The 23,529-nt window shown below is 41.8% G+C and overlaps 1 protein-coding gene across 10 annotated transcripts in view; it reads left to right on the forward strand.

Moving 5' to 3' along the window:
* The window catches only part of LOC123950651 (nuclear body protein SP140-like protein), a 78,379-nt gene that overhangs the window by 10,597 nt on the left and 44,253 nt on the right, over positions 1-23,529 (forward strand). For 9 of the 10 annotated variants that reach the window (XM_046018831.1, XM_046018830.1, XM_046018826.1 and 6 more), the window contains exons 3-8: positions 11,356-11,533; positions 12,479-12,647; positions 14,895-14,978; positions 16,432-16,515; positions 21,057-21,140; positions 23,177-23,257. In XM_046018831.1, the coding sequence (XP_045874787.1) occupies positions 11,356-11,533; positions 12,479-12,647; positions 14,895-14,978; positions 16,432-16,515; positions 21,057-21,140; positions 23,177-23,257 (680 nt within the window). Of the gene's footprint in view, positions 1-9,042; positions 9,146-11,355; positions 11,534-12,478; positions 12,648-14,894; positions 14,979-16,431; positions 16,516-21,056; positions 21,141-23,176; positions 23,258-23,529 lie in introns of those variants that run through there. The other variant, XM_046018834.1, reaches the window with a different exon arrangement.

Raw genomic sequence — 23,529 nt, forward strand, 5'->3', positions numbered from 1 at the left:
GTTTACACCTTTTAGAATTACAGAGAGGTTTATTAAGACACTATCAGCCAGGGGGACCACCTATTGAGTAAGAACCAGAATTACAAAGCTTTTTTGGTTTAGAAATTATTTTTCTCAGGCTTGACCATAATGTTTGGAATCCAGGGGTCTCCACGTATAGATAACACTTACATGGACAGGTTTAGATACAGAACAACGAGTCATACTTTTTAATATACACATGTCTCTATATTAGACCAGAGAAAAACATATTTTATTGTGACTGTTGCTTGAAATCTTATGGGAGGGGCATCTCTAACCTAATTTTCTGATGTAGAATGCCATTCTTACCCCTGCAGTTGCAGATGGGTGTGAGAGAGCTACCTCTTGTACATTTTCCTTGAGATTTCTTCCATTTGTTGTTCACTAAGATTTGCTGTACAGTTGTTCTAAATACTCAACACACGTCTTACTCAAGTGTCCCCACATCCTGTAAATGGATATTATCACTACTCCTGTGTCACATCAGGCAACTGAATCTCAGAAAGCTAGCTAAGGTTAGAGCAAGTAGGAAGCACAGCCAGGATTTGTCCTCAAGTGATCTGCATCCAGAGTCTGTACTTGTCTTTGTGCAGGCTCATTGTGGAATGGGCATATTGAACAGGCTTTTGCAAAACTCCACCTTACCATCCTTGTTTATGATACCACACAGTGGGGTCAAAGAACAATCTGGAATAACCAAGAATGATCTCGCTCTGTCTAATAGAGGCAAACAGATTAAGGAACATGTTAGATAGGAGAATGTGAGGAAAGTTCTTATAGGTGATAACCAAGGTGTTCTTGAAAAAGAGTAGGATTTTTCTAGGCAGAGAATATTCTGTTTAGTATTCTGCTTACAGAATACTGTGTAGCAGAATAACATTCATTGCATGGTTTCATTCAAATCTGTGATTTTTTTAAAAAAAGATTTTATTTATTTATTTGACAGAGGGAGACACAGTGAGAGAGGGAACACAAGCAGGGGGAGTGGGAGACGGAGAAGCAGGCTTTCTGCTGAGCAGGGAGCCTGATGTGGGGCTCGATCCCAGAACCCTGGGATCATGACCTGAGCTGAAGGCAGACACTTAACGACTCAGCCACCCAGGCGCTCCTAAGTCTGTGATTTTTGATAGAAAGAGAGAACATGAGTGGAGGGAGGAGCAAAAGGAGAGGGAAAAGTTGACTCCACACTAAGCCTGGAGCTTGACGTGGGGCTCGACCTCACCACCCAAAGATCATGACCTGAACTGAAATCAAGAGTTGGCCACTTCAGAAGATATGAACAGACACTTCTCCAATGAAGACATACATACAAATATCTATCAGACACATGAAAAAATGTTCATCATCACTAGCCATCAGGGAGATTCAAATTAAAAACCACATTGAGATACCACCTTACACCAGTTAGAATGGCCAAAATTAGCAAGACAGGAAACAACGTGTGTTAGATAGGATGTGGAGAAAGGGGAACCCTCTTACACTGTTGGTGGGAATGCAAGTTGGTGCAGCCACTTTGGAGGACAGTGTGGAGATTCCTCAAGAAATTAAAAATAGGGCTTCCCTATGACCCTGCAATTGCACTACTGGGTATTTACCCCAAAGATACAGATGTAGTGAAAAGAAGGTCCATCTGTACCCCAATGTTTATAGCAGCAATGGCCACAGTCACCAAACTGTGGAAAGAACCAAGATGCCCTTCAACGGATGAATGGATAAGGAAGATGTAGCCCATATACACTATGGAGTATTATGCCTCCATCAGAAAGGATGAATACCCAACTTTTGTAGCAACATGGACGGGACTGGAAGAGATTATGCTGAGTGAAATAAGTCAAGCAGAGAGAGTCAATTATCATATGGTTTCACTTATTTGTGGAGCATAACAAATAACATGGAGGACATAGGGAGATGGAGAGGAGAAGGGAGTTGAGGGAAATTGGAAGGGGAGGTGAACCATGAGAGACTATGGACTCTGAAAAACAATCTGAGGGTTTTGAAGGGGCGGGGGTAGGAGGTTGGGGGAGCCAGGTGGTGGGTATTAAGGAGGACACATATTGCATGGAGCACTGGGTGTGGTGCAAAAACAATGAATTCTGTTACGCTGAAAAGAAAAAAAAAAGAGTTGGCCGCTTAACCTACTGAGCCACCCAGGTGCCCCAACTGTCAGTGATTTTAATTATATGATACAATGGAATCTCAAGAACACCCCAGAAAGAACAGGATTAAGGGAAAGAATGCTGGGGCACAGTTTGAGATGCCTTGATGGCAGATCATGTGCGCTAAATGTGTTCTTTTTAAAAAAAATTTTTTAATAAACATATAATGTATTATTAGCCCCAGGGGTACAGGTCTGTGAATCACCAGGTTTACACACTTCACAGCACTCACCATAGCACATACCCTCCCTATTGTCTATAACCCCAACACCCTCTCCCTCCCCCCCTCCCCCCAGCAACCCTCAGTTTGTTTCCTGAGATTAAGAGTCACTTATGGTTTGTCTCCCTCCCGATCCCATCTTGTTTTATTTATTCTTTTCCTACTCCCCAAACCTCCCACATTGCATCTCCACTTCCTCATATCAGGGAGATCATATGATAGTTGTATTTCTTCTCTTGACTTATTTTGCTAAGCATAATACCCTCTAGTTCCATCCACATTGTCGCAAATGGCAAGATTTCATTTCTTTTGGTGGCTGCATAGTATTCCATTGTGTATATATACCACATCTTCTTTATCCATTCTAATGTTGATGGACATCTAGGTTCTTTCCATAGTTTGGCTATTGTAGACATTGCTGCTATAAACATTCAGGTGCACATGCCCCTTCGGATCACTACATTTGTACCTTTAGGGTAAATACCCAGTAGTGCAATTGCTGGGTTGTAAGGTAGCTCTATTTTCAACTTTTTGAGGAACCTCCATGTTATTTTCCAGAGTGGTTGCACCAGCTTGCATTCCCACCAACAGTGGAGGAGGGTTCCCCTTTCTCTGCATCCTTGCCAGCATCTGTCATTTCCTGACTTGTTAATTTTAGCCATTCTGACTGGTGTGAGGAGGTATCTCATTGTGGTTTTGATTTGTCTTTCCCTGATGCCGAGTGATGTGGAGCACTTTTTCATGTGTCTGTTGGCCATCTGGATGTCTTCTTTGCAGAAATTTCTTTCATGTCCTCTGCCCATTTCTTGATTGGATTATTTGTTCTTTGGGTGTTGAGTTTGCTAAGCTCTTTTTAGATTTTGGATCCTAGCCCTTTATCTGATATGTCACTTGCAAATATCTTCTCCTATTCTGTCAGTTGTCTTTTGGTTTTGTTAACTGTTTCCTTTGCTGTGCAAAAGCTTTTGATCTTGATGAAGTCCCAATAGTTTATTTTTGCCCTTGCTTCCTTTGCCTTTGGTGATGTTCCTAGGCAGATGTTGCTGCGGCTGAGGTCGAAGAGGTTGCTGCCTGTGTTCTCCTCAAGGATTTGGATGGATTCCTTTCTCACATTGAGGTCCTTCATCCATTTTGAGTCTGTTTTCGTGTGTGGTATAAGGAAGTGGTCCAATTTCATTTTTCTGCATGTGGCTGTCCAATTTTCCCAACACCATTTGTTGAAGAGGCTGTCTTTTTTCCATTGGACATTTTTTCCTGCTTTGTTGAAGATTAGTTGACCATAGAATGAGAGTTTATTTATGGGCTCTCATTCTGTTCCATTGATCTCTGTGCCTGTTTTTGTGCCAGTACCATACTGTCTTGATGGTGACAGCTTTGTATTAGAGCCTGAAGTCCAGAATTGTGATGCCACCAACTTTGGCTTTTTTTTTTTTTCAATATTCCTTTGGCTATTCGAGGTCTTTTATGCTTCCATATAAATTTTAGGATTATTTGTTCCATTTCTTTGAAAAAAAATGGATGGGATTTTGATAGGGATTGCATTAAATGTGTAGATTGCTTTAGGTAGCATAGACATTTTCACAATATTTGCTCTTCCAATCCATGAGCATGGAACATTTTTCCATTTCTTCGTGTCTTCCTCAATTTCTTTCATGAGTAATTTATAGTTTTCTGAGTACAGACTCTTTGCCTCTTTGGTTAGGTTTATTCCTAAGTATCTTATGGTTTTGGGTGCAATTGTAAATGGGATTGACTCCTTAATTTCTCTTTCTTCTGTCTTGTTGTTGGTGTAAAGAAGTGCAACTGATTTCTGTGCATTGATTTTATATCCTGACACTTTACTGAATTCCTGACAAATTCTAGCAGACTTGGAGTGGAGTCTTTTGGGTTTTCCACATATCATCTGCGAATAGTGGTAGTTTGACTTCTTCTTTGCCAATTTGGATGCCTTTAATTTCCTTTTGTTGTCTGATTGCTGAGGCTAGGACTTCTAGTACTATGTTGAATAGCAGTGGTGATAAAGGACATCCCTGCCGTGTTCCTGACCTTAACGGAAAAGCTTTCAGTTTTTCTCCATTGAGAATGATATTTGCGGTGGGTTTTTCATAGATGGCTTTGATAATATTGAGGTATGTGCCCTCTATCCCTACACGTTGAAGAGTTTTGATCAGGAAGGGATGCTGTACTTTGTCAAATGCTTTTTCAGCATCTATTGAGAGTATCATATGGTTCTTGTTCTTTCTTTTATTAATGTGTTCTATCACATTGATTGATTTGCGGATGTTGAACCAACCTTGCAGCCCTGGAATAAATCCCACTTGATCGTGGTGAATAATCCTTTTAATGTACTGTTGGATCCTACTGGCTAGTATTTGGGTGAGAATTTTTGCATCTGTGTTCATCAAGGATATTGGTCTGTAGTTCTCTGTTTTGGTGGGATCCTTGTCTGCTTTTGGGATCAAGGTGATGCTGGCCTCATAAAATGAGTTTGGAAGTTTTCCTTCCGTTTCTATTTTTTGGAACAGTTTCAGGAGAATAGGAATTAGTTCTTCTTTAAATGTTTGGTAGAATTCCCCTGGGAAGCCGTCTGGCCCTGGGCGTTTGTTTGTTTGGAGATTTTTGATGACTGTTTCAATCTCCTTACTGGTTATGGGCCTGTTCAGGTTTTCTATTTCTTTCTGGTTCAGTTGTGGTAGTTTATATGTCTCTAGGAATGCATCCATTTCTTCCAGATTGTCAAATTTGTTGGCATAGATTTGCTTATAATATATTCTTATAACTGTTCATATTTCTTTGGTGTTAGTTGTGATCTCTCCTCTTTCATTCATGATTTTATTTATTTGGGTGCTTTCTCTTTTCTTTTTGATAAGTCTGGCCAGGGGGTTATCAATCTTATTAATTCTTTCAAAGAACCAGCTCCTAGTTTTGTTGATTTGTTCTATTGTTTTTTTGGTTTCTATTTCATTGATTTCTGCTCTGATCTTTATGATTTCTCTTCTCCTGCTGGGTTTAGGCTTTCTTTGTTGTTCTTCCAGCTCCTTTAGGTGTAGGGTTAGGTTGTGTACTTGAGACCTTTCTTGTTTCTTGAGAAAGGCTTGTATCACTATATATTTTCCTCTCAGGACTGCCTTTGCTGTGTACCACAGATTTTGAACCATTGTGTTTTCATTATCATTAGTTTCCATGAATTTTTTTCAATTCTTCTTTAATTTCCTGGTTGACCCATTCATTCTTTAGAAGGATGATGTTTAGTCTCCATGTAATTGGGTTCTTTCCAAATTTCCTCTTGTGATTGAGTTCTAGCTTAGAGCATTGTGGTCTGAAAATATGCGGGGAATGATCCCAATTTTTTGATACTGGTTGAGACCTGATTTATGACCCAGGATGTGATCTATTCTGGAGAATGTTCCATGTGCACCAGAGAAGAATGTGTATTCTGTTGCTTTGGGATGGAATGTTCTCAATATAACTGTGATGTCCATCTGGTCCAGTGTGTCATTTAAAGCCTTTATTTCCTTGTTGATCTTTTGCTTAGATGATCTGTCCATTTCAGTGAGGGGAGTGTTCAAGTACCCTACTATTATTGTATTATTGTCCATGTATTTCTTTGATTTTGTTATTAATTGGTTTATATAGTTGGCTGCTCCCACATTAGGGGCATAGATACTTAAAATTGTTAGACCTTCTTGTTGGACAGACCCTTTGAGTATGATATAGTGTCCTTCCTCATCTCTTATTATAGTCTTTGGCTAAAAATCTAATTGATCTGATATAAGGATTGCCACCCCAGCTTTCTTCTGATGTCCATTAGCTTGGTAAATTGTTTTCCACCCCCTCGCTTTAAATCTGGTGGTGTCTTCAGGTCTAAAATGAGTTTCTTGTAGGAAGCATATGATGGATTTTGTTTTTTTATCCATTCTGATACCCTGTGTCTTTTGATTGGGTCATTTAGCCCATTTACATTCAGGGTAACTATTGAGAGATATGAATTTAATGCCATGGTATTGCCTGTAAGGTGACTGTATATTGTCTCTGTTCCTTTCTGATCTACTACTTTTAGGCTCTCTCTTTGCTTAGAGGACCCCTTTCTTTTTTTTTTTTAATTTTAATTTTAATTTTTATTTATTTATTTATCTTTTAAGATTTTATTTATTTATTTGTCAGAGAGAGAGAGGGCGAGAGAGAGGGAGAACACAAGCAGGCAGAGCAGCAAGCAGAGGCAGAGAGAGAAGCAGGCTCCCCGCTGAGCAAGGAGCCCGATGTGGGACTTGATCCCAGGACTCTGGGATCATGACCTGAGCCAAAGGCAGTGACTTAACCTACTGAGCCACCAGGCGTCCTTTTTTTTTTTTTTTTAAGGGCTTTCATTTTTTTTTTTTTTTAAGATTTTATTTATTTATTTGACAGATGGAGATCACAAATAGGCAGAGAGGCAGGCAGGGGCAGTGGGGAGGCAGGCTTCCGGCTGAGCAGAGAGCCTGATGCAGGGCTTTATCCCAGAAACCTGGGATCATGCCCTCAGCTGAAGGCAGAGGCTTTAACCCACTGAGCCACCCAGGCGCCCCAGAGGACCCCTTTCAATATTTCCTGTAGAGCTGGTTTGGTGTTTGCAAATTCTTTTAGTTTTTATTTGTCCTGGAAGCTTTTTATCTCTCCTTCTATTTTCAATGATAGCCTAGCTGGATATAGTATTCTTGGCTACATGTTTTTCTCGTTTAGTGCTCTGAATATATCATGCCAGTTCTTTCTGGTCTGCCAGGTCTCTGTGGATAAGTCTGCTGCCAATCTAATATTTTTACCATTGTATGTTACAGACTTCTTGTCCCAGGTTGCTTTCAGGATTTTCTCTTTGTCACTAAGACTTGTAAATTTTACTATTAGATGATGGGGTGTGGACCTATTCTTATTGATTTTGAGGGGGGTTCTCTGCACCTCCTGGATTTTGAGGCTTGTTCCCTTTGCCATATTAGGGAAATCCTCTACAATAATTCTCTCCAATATACCTTCTGCTCCCCTCTCTCTTTCTTCTTCTTCTGGAATCCCAATTATTCTAATGTTGTTTCAAATTCTCCCCTCATGGTCCAGTAGTTGTTTGTCTCTCTTTTGCTCAGCTTCTTTATTCTCTGTCATTTGGTCTTCTATATCACTAATTCTTTCTTCTGCCTCATTTATCCTAGCAGTAAGAGCCTCCATTTTTTAATTGCACCTCATTAATAGCTTTTTTGATTTCAACTTGGTTAGGTTTTAGTTCTTTTATTTCTCCAGAAAGGGCTTTTATTTCTCCGGACAGGGTTTCTCTAATATCTTCCATTCCTTTTTTGAGCCCAGCTAGAACCTTGAGAATCGTCATTCTGAACTCTAGATCTGACATATTACCCATGTCCATATTGATTAGGTCCCTAGCCTTCGGTACTGTCTCTTGTTCTTTTTTTGTGGTGAGTTTTTCCGTCTTGTCATTTTGTCCAGATAAGAATAGATGAAGGAGCAAATAAGATACTAAAAGGGTGGCAAAGACCCCAGGAAAATTTGCTTTAACCAAATCAGAAGAGACCCCAAATTGTGGCGGGGGAGAAAGTGGGTAAAAAGAAGTTCAGGAAAAAAAATTTTTTAAAAAGAAAACAAATAAAGGAAAACTATAAAAAAGAAAAAATACATATATATATATTAGACTGGTGACTAGAACAGGGTCACCCACTTAATTTTAGGAGTATTTTGGTCTCTTAGAAGAAACTACCTCCCAAAATTTTAAAGAATGAAAAATGTATATAAGGGTAAACACAATGAAGGGATGGAATATGACTATAAAGATGAAAAAAAAGAGGTTTTTTTAATTTCTAAAAAAGGAGTTGATAAGGTAAGTTGGTTGGGAGAATAAAGAAAAAGGAGGTGGAGAGAATTTGCTCGGGCTGGAGACTAGAACAAGCCTAGTGTTATATTTAGGATGTATTTTGATCTACTAGAAGAAGTTGTACCCTAAATTTTTTAGAAGAAAAAACCCTATGTTTATACAAAAAATAATGTTAGATACAATGAAGGATAAAATATAATAATGAAGCTTCAAAAATATTTTTTTTAATGAAAGTTATTGTTAAGATAAACTAGCTAAAAAAATGTTAAAAGAGGAAAGGGTAAAAGTTAAAAAAATTTAGCAGAAGAAAAAAATAAAATTAAAAAAATTAACTTTGCAAGTCTAAAGAAACATGGGGAGAAAGCCATGAATTCCATGCTTTGCTTTCTCCTCCTCTGGAATTCCGCTGTTCTCCTTGGTAAGTGAACTTGGTCTTGGCTGGATTTCTTGTTGATCTTCTGGGGGAGGGGCCTGTTGTGGTGATTCTCAAGTGTCTTTGCCTGAGGTGGAATTGAACCACCCTTACCAGGGGCCAGGTTAAGTAATCCAATCGGGTTCCCTTTCGGGGGCTTTGTTCCCTGAACACCTTCCGTAGAGTTCTGGGGGATGGGAATGAAAATGGCGGCCTCCCAGTCTCCAGCCTGGAGGAGCCGAGAGCTCGGGGCCCCACTCCTCAGTGCACCCTCAGAGAAAAGCGCTCAATCACTCCCATCTCCCTGGCCTCCAGCCGCACTCCATGCTCACCCAGCCTGTAACCAAGCATCTCTGTCTCTGGCATGCAGCTCTGCCTAGAGTCTCCAAACCCTGAAGATCCCTGAGCTCTTCCAGGGGGTGTCTCCCTGGATCTTGTGGGGACCCCACTCAGAGAGCAGTGACCTGTGTCACGGATTACGGTTCAAGGTAACCCTGAGTTGAGAGCGCACTCCTTGGCTCTGTCTCTGTTGCCGGCTTCCCCGCTCTAATACCTGTGAGTTCTGTGACATTCATACAGCCCTGATCCTTCTGTGACCCCGTTGGACCTGAGGCCACGTGTCCCTGTATGGGCTTCACCCCGGTTTAGCCTCAGAAGGGATGTCCCTCAGTGGAGCAGACTTTCAAAGTTCTGATTTTGTGCTCTGTTGCTCCGCCGCTTGCCGGGAGCCAGGCCCTTCCCCTGTGGTATATCTTTCCATTGCTTTGGATTCACTTCTTCGCCAGTCCTACCTTTCAGAAAGTGGTTGATTTTGTTTCTAGAATTGTTGCTCTTCTTATCTTTGATCTCCTGTTGGATTTGTAGTTGTTCAGAATGGTTTGATAAGCTATCTAGCTGATCTCCTGCTACCTGATGTCTTCTCAGCCTGCTACCTCCTGCATGTGTTCTTTTAACTGCAGAAAATACTTCCTGATGTAGACGAAAACAAAATTAAGTTGGCTTTACAGCTGTCGTGATTGAAGTTTTGAAGTATGACAATACTTAGTGTCTACAAAGGTCTAAAGAAAAACTCTTGTGAAATTCTAGCAAGACTGTAAACTAATCAATCACTTTGAAAAAGAACTTAGTAACTTAAAAGTTTGAAGGTAGTATACCCAATTACTGTACAATTAACTTCTAGGTACATAAGCTAAAGGAATTCTTGTTATGTGCACATAAGGAGATCTAAACAAGGATGTTCACAAAAATACTGCTCATAAGAACAAAAAATCGGAATAGACCTAAACATTTACCAGTAAAAGATTATTAGGTAAATATTGTCTATATTTATGTAAAATATTATTACACAGCAATTAAAATGCACCGATTTGACTTAAAAATATCAATATGGACACATTATAAATATAATGATACATGGAAAAAGGAAAACAAATCAGGCATACCTTGTTTAAAGAAAAAACACCTTGCTGTTCAGTGCTGTGTTCTGTAATATTATCTTAGTTGTTTTTGTATTTTTTTGTCTATGAACTTCTTTTAAAAACAGTGTAGATGGGGTGCCTGGGTGGCTCAGTGGGTTGAAGCCTCTGCCTTCGGCTCGGGTCATGGTCCTGGAGTCCTGGGATCGAGCCTCACATCGGGCTCTCTGTTCGGCAGGGAGCCTGCTTCTTCCTCTCTCTCTCTCTCTCTCTCTCTCTCTGCCTGCCTCTCTGCCTACTTGTGATCTCTGTCTGTCAAATAAATAAATAAAATCCTAAAAAAAAAAAAAAAAAACAGTGTATATTAGTCAGGGTTCTCCAGAGAAACAGAAAAGACAAAATGTGTGTGTGTGTGTGTGTGTGTGTGTGTGTTTGTGTGCACATGTGTAAAAGAGATTTATTTTAAAGAATTAGCTTGTGGGGTGCCAGGATGGCTCAGCCAGTTAGGCGTCTGCCTTCGGCTCTGGTCATGATCCCAGGGTCCTGGGATTGAGCCTTACATTGGGCTCCCTGCTCAGCAGGGAGCCTGCTTCTCCCTCTACTCCCTGCTTATTCACTCTCTTTTTCTCTCTTTCAAATAAATAAAATCTTAAAAAATAAAAGGAATCAGTCACATGAACATGGATCCTGGCAATTCCAAAATCTGCCATGGAGCTGGAGTCCCATCAGAGCTGATGGTGTAGTTTTGGTCTGAAAGTGGTCTGTTGGTGAATTTCTTCAGTCTTTTTGTTCTATCTGGGCCTTCATGGCAAGGTCAGTTTTTTTGTTCTATCTGGGCCTTCGCTTGATTGGATGAGGCCCACATTACAGAGGGTCTACTTACTCAAAATCTACCAACTGAAATGTTATTCTCTTCCCCAAACCCCCTCCAAGTTGACACCTAAAATTCGCTATCACAGTATCATATCAATTCCTGTAAAGATGTTAACATTTTTAAATTCAATGTTTTCTTTAGAAGGTTCAGGTAAAGTCTTTCTCAGTAGTTTTGATTATCACAGGGTGAACTCTTTCACTGCTACATACAGTCCTTCTTAAGTGAAGTGTCTTCTTCTACTGCATCCTTGATTACTCTCTCAGTAAACAAATTCCATTTATTCTGGTCCTTCCACAAGAACACTATCGGATACATGTTGGCTCTCCCGTGATTATCTTTCATGTCTAAAATCTTCCACTCACCACAGGCCTCTTGGAAACTCAATTTGTAATGTGTTTTTGTTTCTCAGGATGTTCACAGGCAACCAGAACCTAGAAGACCAAACCTCAGAGGAGCAGGCTTTCTATGAGTTTATTTTTAGGTTCTTCAAAGAGAATAAGGTGGAGATCGCAAGTGCAATAAATAAGCCATTTCCTTTCCTTATGGGCCTCCGAGACCGTGGCTTTATCTCTGAGCACAAGTACCAAGTAAGTGAGGAGACTTTTCTTATGATACCCAGCTCTTCCAATGTTCTGCCAGACTGCAGGGTGTAATGAACAGGTCCAAGGGTCTTCGGTGGGTGGGGACCACCACCATCCTGTAAGTTAAGAGGTGACAGGAGAAACAGCAACACAGAAAACATTCCTTCTTCTGTAGGATATGTGGGGGGAAGGCCATGGTGGTAGAGATGGAGCTGGATTGGGACTGGAGAGGTTACAGTGCTACAGTGCATCTTAGGTACATTTATATAATCGAGTAACAGGAACCAAAAGCAAATAAATGAACTGGGCGATATTTCATTACAAAGCCCTCTTATTTGACACATCTGAACCTGAGATTATTGAAACTCACAGGCAAGCTGGGTCACGTTAGGATAAATCCAGAGGCAAATGCTTATGCTCTCAGTCAAAATCATTTCTTGCTCCTCAGAAATTTCTGGAGCCCTAGGACACAGGTGAAGTTTAGTAATGGGTCTTCCTGGGGACACTGAGGACAAGCCTTCTCTTTGTCTTTATGAATTTTCTTTGCCCTTTGGCCACGTTCATTGCAGGGGAGAGTGGTCACCTAAATTCCTGGAGCCCTTCAGGGCAGGTCAGTCCTGGTGGGAGGGCAGTGGTTACTGTCCTGTCAACAGAATGGCCTCTCATTACCAGTCACTACCACTCTTATAGCAGCCTAGCCAGGCTCTTGAAGCCTCCACAATCATTCGACTTTGAAGCCACCTTTATTCTTCAAAATTCCTCCCTCAAGTGTGCATCAGTGTCAGAGACGTTCAAATAAGGGTCTATTTTTGTGATGGTTATTTAAGAAGTCATCCAAACATGTGCAACGTTCTAACATTTCACAAGAGAGCAGGTGGTCTGGGCTACAATCTGCACCTTCTATAACCTGCAAATCCATATCTACATAATTCTCTGTTCAATATTTTTAAGAATTTTGAAGAAGCTTGTGGGAATAATGTCCCAGTGGAAAGAGTGGTCTATCGTGTGCTCAGTGATCTGGAGAAGACATTTGACAAGACAGTTCTGGATGTACTGTTCAGCAACTCTAACCTAAAGGCCTATCCTGACTTACTTGAGATCTGCAGAAGCTTCCAAAATGGTAATTACAGCTTTCAACAACTTTGGGGGAGTCAAGCGCATTCATTTACCAATTCATTCATTCAATCTTCATTAATATTGGACAGTCATTTTATTGAGTGAGTGCTCCACAGCAGGCATGGACAGTGGTGAAGAAAATGCACATGATCCATGTCCTCATGGAACTTACAGCCAGTGGGGGTGACAGACCTTTAGCCAAGTAACTCCACCAATGATTGCTCAGCCAGGATCTGAATTTGGTGCTGAGAAATGTAGGATTTGAATCTCTACTTTTTTTAGGGGGGAAGGCATGAATGATGTGCTTTTGTAGGAAAGGGGAGGAAGCTTCTCTGTTACCTTTAGGGAGGTTCAAATATTCAAAGGTTTTCTTTGTCTTAGAAAATGTGTCATTTGGTGCAGTTGTTGCCAACTTACTTCTCCAGACAAATAGCGGAGAAGTCACTAGAGAGGACTGGGGAGTGGCAGCTGGGAAAGGACCAGTGGGCTGGCAAAAGACTGTGGCTGAAAATACAGCCTGGGAGAGAGTGTTTGGAAGCTAATTCTGGGAAAGAAAGTTGGTGGGGATTTTTGAGGGTCTGATACCCAGTGCCAAGAAATTTGAAGTTTACTATCTGGGAAATAAGGAGGTAATGAAGGATTTTTAAGCAGAGAAAAAGTGAAAGAAGTCAATGTACAGACTGGGATGTGCTGGCTTGTGAAAACCATACCTTGATTAAAAGAAAATCTATAATATTTCCACGTTATGGTATATCCAAGTCAAAAAAGGAATAAAGGGAATCAAATACCAATCACAAATTTTAAGTCAGTTTAATATGTAGAACCAGGATGGCCCAAGCTCATGGGTATGAAGGAATGGCAGTTATTGTTACTGCCCACATCTCAGAGGCTCTAATCCTCTCTGTGGTCTGTGGGGATCCCCTTCCTTGGACACCAGCACCCACATCACATATGTTTCTGGGGCTCCCCATGCTGAGGCTTACCGTGCCCCTGTACACCCACCAGGAAGTTACTGCTGGTGCCTCCTAGACCCTACTGTTCAAGGGAGTCATGGGTCAAGGTTCAAAGCCAAGAAGCTGGTAGGAGTGTTGTTCAACCTGCAGAGACACACATACATGCACGTGGGGTGCCCCCTGTGTCCCCAAGACCTCTGACTCATACAGTATTTATCCCCATGTCCTCCTCTGGAGTTTGCCTGGACAAGAAGTCAATGTGTCCTGGGGATTGCAGAAGCATCTCTTGTGAGAATTGAGCCTTTCTACCTCCCTCCCTGCCCACCTGACTGCTCTCACGCTTCAGTGGGGGCTGCTTCCAGGAGGTGTGCTCCTGTCATCTTTCTTGGTTGGCGTCTTTCTCTATTTCTTGGATTTTTTTTTCTCATGTTTTGTGAATTTTGCTTTTCCATCTATCTTTGGTTGAGTTGCCTTTAGATGCAGCTGTGAAGCGGGGTGCCCTAGGCTGCTTTCCTGAACATTTTGTTGCCATTTCCTGGGACCCTGGTACAGCTATGATGTTCACTTTCAGTTGTGTCTTTCAAACTGTTTGTGCCTAATAGAGTATCTTTTTGCTGTTGTTTCCTGTATCTCTCCCCACCCACCCCACCCCAGGAAAATGCTAGTTCCTCTTCACTGTAAGTTTACTTTGTAACAAGATCATCCTCCTTCCCTGATCTAAGATCCCCTTTCTCCCTAGGTCCTTCCTTCCCTTCGCTCTTCCTCCCCCTATCTTTCTCTCCCTTCCCCCTTCCCTCCCTCCTTCCTTCCCTTTCTTCCTTTTTTCTTTCCTCTTTTTCTCTCTTTCTCTTATTTCTTTGCTGCTTTGTTTCTTTCCTTTAAAACCTTCATCCTTAAAAGATATTGGGGCTCTCTTTTTTTATGTAGGTCTATTTCTCTTTAAACATTACTTTTCTCCTGGTGAAATCCCTCTGCTTCTTCTCTATTCCTAGTTGCATGTAGAATTTACAAAATACATTTCATATATATATTATCTATTTTAAATTAGCTTTCATTGTTCTAAATAGTTCATTGAACTATTTACAACTTTTCCACTGTCCATCTTCTCTTAAACCTTATGAGATGTACAATAGCATCAATCTCTCGTTCCATGAGACCCGCTGAAGCCCAGGGTTCCCCGAGAGCTGGAAGGCTCCTGCTGAACTGCTGGAGTCAGGGGTGAGCCAGGTGTGTATTTGAGAGAGGAAGCTCCTGGTCACTGCCAGAGGTCTCTAACTGCCTTTTCTTCCTCTTCCCAGTGATTTATGACAACTTCCATTATGAAGTCATTGATGAAGAAGAGACAAAGGAAACATTCCACTTACAAATACCCCACCAGTTAGGTATGTGTAACTTCACAGAGACTTGTTCTCTCATCTGCTGAGAGGAAAGGCAGCAGAGATCAGGGGGCCAAGCTCCTGGGTGGAGAGTGCCCCCTAGGGAGGGGTGCTAAAGGAGATGGTGGGGGAAGGGAGAGCCAGGCCAGTGATGGCTTGTATGGGATCCTAACTAACCAACCAGGTGGGGAATCCAAAAATGTTGCCAGACAGATAGGACCACTCAGAAGGTGTAACAGGAATGCACAAGAGCAGATCTTACTGTGACCAGGAGACGCAATTTAGTGGTAATTAGGAATTCAGTGGATCGGGGAAGGGTTAGGTTTGGCACCAGGAGGCAGACCCAAAGAGAAAGCCAAGAAACTGCTGTAAATGCTTCCCATAATAAGAGAAAAGAGAGGGAGAGAGAGTAATAATTGTGTGCAGAAGAGAATATGGAAGGAGTGATGCTGTGCAGAAAAAAAAGAGGGACTCTGGGGTGGTTCAGTCCCTTAAGCATCTGACCTTTGAGCTCAGCTCAGTTCTTGATCTCAGGGTTGTGAGTTCCCTACTTAAAGCGCGCGCGACAGAGAGAGAGGAAAAAAAGTGTAAGGGGGAAAAGAGAATAAAGGGCAATAATCACTTAACAGTGACAACAGTAGCAATGCCAACCTTTCTCAAATTATAATGCTTACAGCATTAATACAGAAAATTATGATTTCTTGCTAAGTTACTCTGACACAGCTATCCCTTTACAAGTACTCCTCATTACAACCCTATGATAAAGTTTTGTTATTCCCACTTTCCAGGGGAAGAAACAGAGACATGAGGATAGTTAGTGATTTGTGCAAGGTCACATGACCAATCTAGGCTCGAATCCTCTTCTATACACCAGTTAAGGGCAAACGTGTTGAGTCCTCACTGCCCGGCTTCACTGGGCTCTACCTCTTGCTTACTTCGGCGACTTACTTACGTTCTGTGTTCTAGTGTGTAAATTGAAACTACCAATATAGAAATCTATATATCTAAAATAAAGTTGTTGTGAGTATTGTTCAAGGGTCCGATGTACACTGAGCAGAAGAACCTATCACAAGAGTATATGCTGTGTGACTCTATTTATGTGAGCATCAGGACAGATGAGCACATTTCCAGAAAGAAAGGACTTAATTGAAGGTGAAAAAAATCAGAAGAGTGGTCACTTACAGTGGTTAGAAACAGACTTGAAATCAGCACACGGGAACTCTGGCCTGGTGAAAATGTTCCAGGTGTTGAAAATGGCCAGTAAGTGCCACGGCTGCGTTGGAGACACAGTTGTTTTACATTTCGGTTAGGTGCATCACAATGGGAAAGAGGTGAGCAAGGCTTTGGGGAGCCCCAGGTGGGGTCCTTGGAGCTTGAACATCAGAGTTCGGCTTCAGTGCACAGAGGTCTCTTTTCTGGTCACTGTCTGAGTCCTGCCATTTTCTTGTCCCCTTTTCAGAGTCCTGTGAACGCTCACCTCCCCAAATGAATAATGTCAGAGTACTGGAAGAGACGTTCAGCTTACTGCCTAATGAGGGACCAGGTAACTATCATTCAACTTACAATTCGGCATTAAATCTTTGTTTTCTTGTCTTTGTGGGAGCAAAGCCTGCATTTTGTCTCTGATCCCAGGCTTCTGCTAGTCCCTCTTTCTACCTGAACTTACCTACCCACAGATGTAACAGACACCATGAGAAAAACGAATCTGAGCTCCTCAGTAGAGAGAGTACTCTTTGATGGAGAATATAGAAGGAAAACAAGGAAAAGGTAGCTAGGGTAACAGGACAAATCACACAAATGGATCCAGTTTTCTAAGAGAAACATAAATTCTTACCTTCAAGGGTGGGGAAGGGGGATAATTTTCAGTTAACTTCAGAGACCATTGAAAAGAATTTGGAGGTAGCATCCATGTGCATCCATGTGGGAGACTGGCCCCCTGGAGCTGGCCAGTGGGAGGCCCCTGGTACTGTAGTCAAAGCCTTGAGTGCTGGAGATGATGAGAGAGTTGATCAGGAGGATTTCAGCGCATGGAAAGATAGAAGCTCAAGATAAAGTGGGAGAAACAGTGATAGGCAGGGAGGAAGTGGGAGATGTAGCAGAGAGTTTATTTAACTGAAAAATGGCTCAAGGATTAGAGATAAAAATTGAGAGAAAAATCTACAGTAAGAGCAATACGGAGTGGAAAATAAATACTAGAACGTGGGGAAAGCTGGGGAAGTGCAAAGACCCCTATGGAGAGAAATAGAATAGATGGAAACTAGGGGGATGATAAATAGGGGACAAGAGGGAGAGGAACAGGTTGGGATGCTGCAGGTTTGGGGCCAGGGTACAGGATAGAAGCACCTTTGGGCACAAGGGCTGACAACACTAGCTTTCAGTTTCCAGATCAAACTGTCCCTAATTATCAAAGTGGCACTTATGAAATGTCAGATTGCGATAGGCCTCTCCCCGAATATTTCAGTGATTCCCAAAACCAAATCTCCACCCCAGGTCATCTTCAGAGCTTATTTATCCATGGACCTGAAGACCAGGGGTCGGATAGATAACTACACTGGAATTCTTTTAAGAACCTTAACCTTGGCACTCCCCAAACTGAGAGCATTGTTCATTCTTCCTTGCTCAAGCTGGATCTGACTCCTCAGTGTTCTGTCTCTCAGTGATAGACTGCTGTTCACCTGCGTTTTTTTCAAGTTGGAAACCTAGCAGTTGCCCATGACTCTCTGGTCCTCAGTTACATGCCTGTCACTCTTCCAACATGGTCAGTTCTCCTTCAGAATATCTCCCACCTGTCCATCTGTCCAGTGCCCAGAGCCGAGTCTCTAATCCATGTCTCTGTCAGCTACCGTGGTTCTCAGAGGCAGGCTTCTGCCTCCCTCTTCCCTCCAAACTTCCTGCCATTAAGTGCATTATTTGCCCTTCAACTGAATGGGACATTTGAAAATAAAAATTAGATTGTATTGTTTTCCTAATTAGGAATAATAAGAAGTATTTCCTACTTCCTAATACATCAAGAATTAAATAAAAGTTTCTCTCAGTGGGGTCCAGCATTGCCCCGGAATGAGCCACTTGCCTATCTCCCCAGCCTCATCACCTGCCTGCTACACTATTACTTCAAAATAGAAGAAACTGAGTGACTCAGTGGGTTAAGCCTCTGTCTTCGGCTCAGGTCCTGATCTCAGGGTCCTGGAATGGAGCCCCACATCCACTCTCTGCTCAGCAGGGAGCCTGTCTCCCCGCCCTCCACCTGCCTCTCCACCTACTTGTGATCTCTCTCTCTCTGTGTGTCAAATAAATGAATACAATCTTTTAAAAAAACAGAAGAAAATAGAAAAATAGAAGAAACTTTCTTCCCCAATGATTTTAATTGTTAAATATATCCTCCACATCTGAGTTTTTTCATGTGCCTTGTTTAGAACTGTTTTTCTGTTCCACTGCCCTTGGCGTACCTTCCTCCATTCTGGTTAAGTCCTACTTAACACAAACCATCTTGGGGAGGCCTTTCTTTAGAGAAAGCTAGACAGGAACAACTGAGAGACAAATGGTAGGAGAGGAGGAGCAGTATCAGGGGAAAACAAGGGGGAAAGTTGCAGGAACAGAGAACAAGAGAGAAACACACCAAGAGAAAGAGAAGACCACGAGACAACAGCAGAAACTGAGGCAGGGAGTGATTAGATTTACAGAATCAGAAAAGGGAAGAATATAAAAAGGATGATGTGTAAGTAAGAAGGGGAATATTTTCCCATGATGGGTGAATTATTCTCAGCCTCTAGTGAAAGCTACTGAAGCAAACATAACCTCAGGTCAGGTTGTCTTGTGGAATGGGGCATTTCACTTTCTCAGGGTTTTTTGGTTTTTCTTATTTTCTTGCTGTGATTTTCCCTTGGTCATAAATTGAGATGTCAGTGAGATTTCCTTTTGAGATTCCTTTCTGCTGAGGATAGCGAGGCTTGTTGGGGGACTAATGATGAGGAAGAGCCTCAGGAAGCCTTATGCTCCCCACCAAGATGTGGGCCCAACAAAGAAATGGGGAGGTTGCCAGCGTTCGGCTGCAGGGTGTCAGGCGGCTGAGTTTCAAGCTGGTGTTTCCTGATGCATTTTACCCTGAGCACACTCCACAGTGAAAAAATCCAGGGTGTTCTGGAATCCCATGAATCACATAAATGTTCCCAAATACACATTCGGGGAGAGATGTCTCTTCTCTCTGGAACCAGAGCAACAGCCTCTAGTCTCATATCTTCCTTCCAGTCATGTTCTTATCATACCCAATCTCTCCAGGTTAACTAGAGGACTCTGAAAATGCAGGTTGGTCTATTCTACTTTCCTACATTAAGTCGATAGCTTCCTGTTGTCAGAAGGATTAAATCCACTTTCCTCCCCATTGTTCCAGCCTCATGTCTGTCCTGCAATTACCTCAAAAATTTGTATAAAACTTGTTTAGTAATTTTAATTATCTGATTACTCTTTCTCATCTGAACTTTGGCACATGCTTGGCCCTGTGCTTGGACAGTTTTCTTGCCCACTTGCTCACTAATCTGGTGAAATCATGTAGATATTAGATACCAGCTCAGAGATGCCTTTTCTGGCCCCCAAGATAAGAGTCAGGAAGAAGAAATAAAGCACAGCACCAGGGAAGCATGATGGGGAAAAAAGGGAGGTGGGAACCGACACTGGGAAAGAAACAAATCAAGACAAAGAGGAGTGCCAAGAGATCCCAAGAGTGAAACAGAGTTGGAAACAGAAGAGGCAGATACACATGGGAAGGGTAAAAATGAGAAAGAGAACAAAGTATGGGAGACAGGTGTGCAAAGTTTCTGACAGTCTCCATGAGATTACTGGGTTGTGGGAGACTTCCTTTTATCTTTGAAAAACTTTAAGACACAGGCATGTAAACTGTTGTAACCTCTGTTTTGTGGATGGGAAAACAAAGCACAGAAGGGCATGCAGGTTATTTTTGCAAGGGCAAAGCAAAAAAGGCAGCAGTGGGTATGTCACTGAGGGAACAGTTGTGGGAAACCACCTCGCAGTCAAGGTGGGGTCCTGTGGTCAGAACACAAAGAGGAAGCCCCAGGAGTCTCACACATTCCCAAAGAAGTTGGGTCCAACATAAGACCTTCATTAAGAGGGAAACTAAGTTGTTAATTTTGGCTATTCTGACTAGTGTGAGGTGGTATCGCATTGTGGTTTTGATTTGTATTTCCCTGATGCCGCATGAGGTTGAGCATTTGTTGATGAGGCTGTTTGGCCATTTGTGTGTCTTCTTTGGAGAAATGTCTAACTGTATGATGGGCATTAAGGAGGGCACTTGAAGTAATGAGAACTGGGTATGTATGGTAATGAGCACTGGTAATGTGTGCAACTGATGAATCACTACATTCTACCACTGAAACTAATTATATGGTATATGCTAATTAAACTGAATTTAAATAAAAATTTTTAAGAAGAGAAGAAAAGAAAAACTGGGCATGGGTTTCCAAATGTTTCAACTGTTTGACAACATTCTTAAGGGCCTGTGGACAAGAGAGTATTTTAACAGCTCCTTCTGCTCTAATAGAATGTAATCATCAGTCTTCCACCTTAGTATAAGAGAATTGTTTCTAGTGTTTTTGCAGCTGGGCCTGTTTCACCTAAAATAAAAGTTTTCTTGAGTTAAAAAAAATAAGGGAAAAACTGAGGTTGGTGGGGAGAGAAAGGGAAATACTGACAGAGAGCATTGGAATGGACTCAACCACTTGGGCTTGAAGACATCTAGAGTAAGAAAGCTTGACAGGGTAATGAGAGAAAATAGATACATTATCCCTGAAAAGCAAAAACAAAACTAAGGCCTAAAAACAGATGGGTTAGAAGCCCAGACAATGGAAGAGATGCACAGCTAGGAAACAGATGTGTGGAGGCAGGAATGCAGGTGGGACAGTGAGAAGTGGACAGAGGAGATGTAACAAGATGGCAGAAAGCAGAAGAAGACAATGAGGCTCCAAGTGGCCCCATGGAGCAGGCAGCTTGCTTTCCCATCCTGGTGGGGCATGGAAATGATGAGGTCTGCTCCCATCACCCTCCATGGTCCATCATGTCCTTGTTTCTCTGCAGTGACCTGTGATCCCAGAGTTTCCCCAGTGACTAATGAAGGAGAACTAGAGGAGATGCCCAGTCAACCAGCAGAAGAGGGACAAGGTAATTCTGATTTAAATTCCCAACTCTCTCAATAAACTTTTGTTTTCTGATCAGCATGGAAAAAAATCTTGCCTTTCTCCCATCCTACCATTCTATTCTTCATAGTCACATACATACAAGTGAGACTGTGTCCATTTTCTGTCTTGTTTTTCCCAAAACTGTGAGAGAGACTAAGAATAATGGTGAACAGAGCTCCTGAGTTCTCTAGGCAGGGAGAACATAGGGAGACAGGATATAACAGAGGTAGGCTGGGGCACCAGAGCAGACGGGCCTGGGTCATTTTATTAAATGTCCATAAAAACCCAAATAACAGCAGGTTATGGCAATTGAAGCAACGAGATCATTTTCAGCCTACTTCCAAAAGTACCAGCAATATGGACATAAGTTTTGTGAATGAGTGATAGTTTTGCACTTTAAAAGGTCCCTAGGGAGATTGTTAGCATAGAGCTGATGAGGGAAGGCTGTCTGGCACTGTGGTCCATGTGAAAAGGGAAGAACTTTTGACAGTTTGGGAGGAAGCATCTGTGAGAACAAGGAAAATAGATAAAATAAGGGAAATTTTAAGGAACGCGAGAGAAAGACTCAGAGAAACAAGAGACAGAAAAGGAGAAAGTGAGAGACAACCTGGAAAGAGTATAAGTTTATGGAGAAATGAGGTATGGAGATGAAAATTCGAGAGATTATATAATAATTTGGCAAATAAACATCAAAATAATAATAACGTGGAAGAAAGCACAAAGGAGACTATGTAGAGAAAGAGTTATATAAAAATAATTTAAAAATCAATAAGGAATGGAGACTGCCGTATAGGGGAGAAGTTGGGATCTTGTAAAGCTGAAGTACAAGTCTAGACAGGAGCATCTTCCAACTCACTCAGTAGTGAGTTTTCAGATTTAATCTCCCCAGGTAGGAAGTGGTGCCCAGAACATACTCAGAAAGCAATAACCCTCTCCTTGGCTGTCTCAGTTACTCCTAGGTAATAGAATGAGTCTCAAGTGCATGCCTGCTAGGGACACCTGTATCCCAAGGTCACCCTTCTGTGTACCTGAAGGCATTTATCACAGGATCCTCTCCATTTAGATGACTTTCAGGAACTGACACTTCTAAAACTAACGCTAACAACTTCTTCTGTGAAACTAGAAACTCCTCCAGAGTTTGCTTCCTCGTTAAAGGGAACATGAATGTACCATTTCCTCTTATTCCCATTCTCTCCATTTTCTCCACTTTAGCATGATTGTTATTTGCAAGATGTCAATCAGATCATATTACTTTCTGATGTAAACCTGGTGATATTTGTTGTCTTAGGATTAAATCAGTTGTCCTTCCTGCGGTCTTCTGTGTCTCCCACTCACCATGGTGCACCAGTCTATTGCTTCTGCCTCATCTCTCATGATAGTGTAAATATTTTCAATTATTGCAATGTTACAATCTTTCTTTTATATGTGGGTGTTAGAACAACTTTTCCCTGTGTGTGGTGGTGTTGCCTTGACCTAGTCTGTTCCTTATTCCATCTCCTGATCAGAGCATTGGAATGGACTCAACCAGGTTATACAGTACTATTTTAGGGATGCCTCTCCTAACTTAGAAGAAAGGAAGCAAAAAAAAAAAAAAACCCGAGTGAGATAGGGAAAGGTAATAAAAATACTAAAGAGTGTCAGAGGCACAAGAGAAAAAGATACAGAAGAAAAGAAGACAGAAAAACATCCAAACAAAGAGAAGCACTTAGAGACACTGACAGCAGGAGATAAGGGCGGAGACAGAAGTAATGAGCAGGACAATGGGAAATAAGAAGTGGAGACAGAATTAGGTATGCACAAGGGGAGGAAGATGGTGGATGGTCCTCAGGCTCTGGTGATGGCAACAGGAGTGAGTCAACCTGAGGCCAGGTGAGCCCAGAGATTGACCAGATGGTTTGTGAAAGGAACAGCTCCACCTAGCAGATTCCCGAGTGTTCCATGTCTTCACTGTGAGTTTTCTCACGATGATCTCCCTTGGTTGTGTACTGAGATGACTAGGGGTTTCATTCCTTTCTGCAGAGCATGGCAGTGCGTACTGGGAGATCTTTGAGGAAGAAGAGCCTCAGGAAGCCTTGAGTTTGCCACCAACATGTGGGCAAGGTAAGGAAGGGATTGCCAGCCCTGGGCTGCAGGGTATCAGGCAGCTAAATTCATAGCTGAACAGCATGGCCCTTATTGTTAGAACAGATGTATTCCCTCTTCATGTTGTGGTAGATAAATACTGGCAAAGACAGTGCCTTTTTTCCTTCACACTCTTTATGTCTATTTATAGGAAGAACTCAGTATTGTGATTTTAACCCCCAGCTACTTCTTATTTTCTATAAAGAATAAAAGTTAATTAAGTATATACCTAGTGCTTAATATTATTATTA

This window comes from Meles meles, chromosome 9 (genome assembly GCF_922984935.1).
Source record: "Meles meles chromosome 9, mMelMel3.1 paternal haplotype, whole genome shotgun sequence".
Lineage (NCBI taxonomy): Eukaryota > Metazoa > Chordata > Mammalia > Carnivora > Mustelidae > Meles > Meles meles.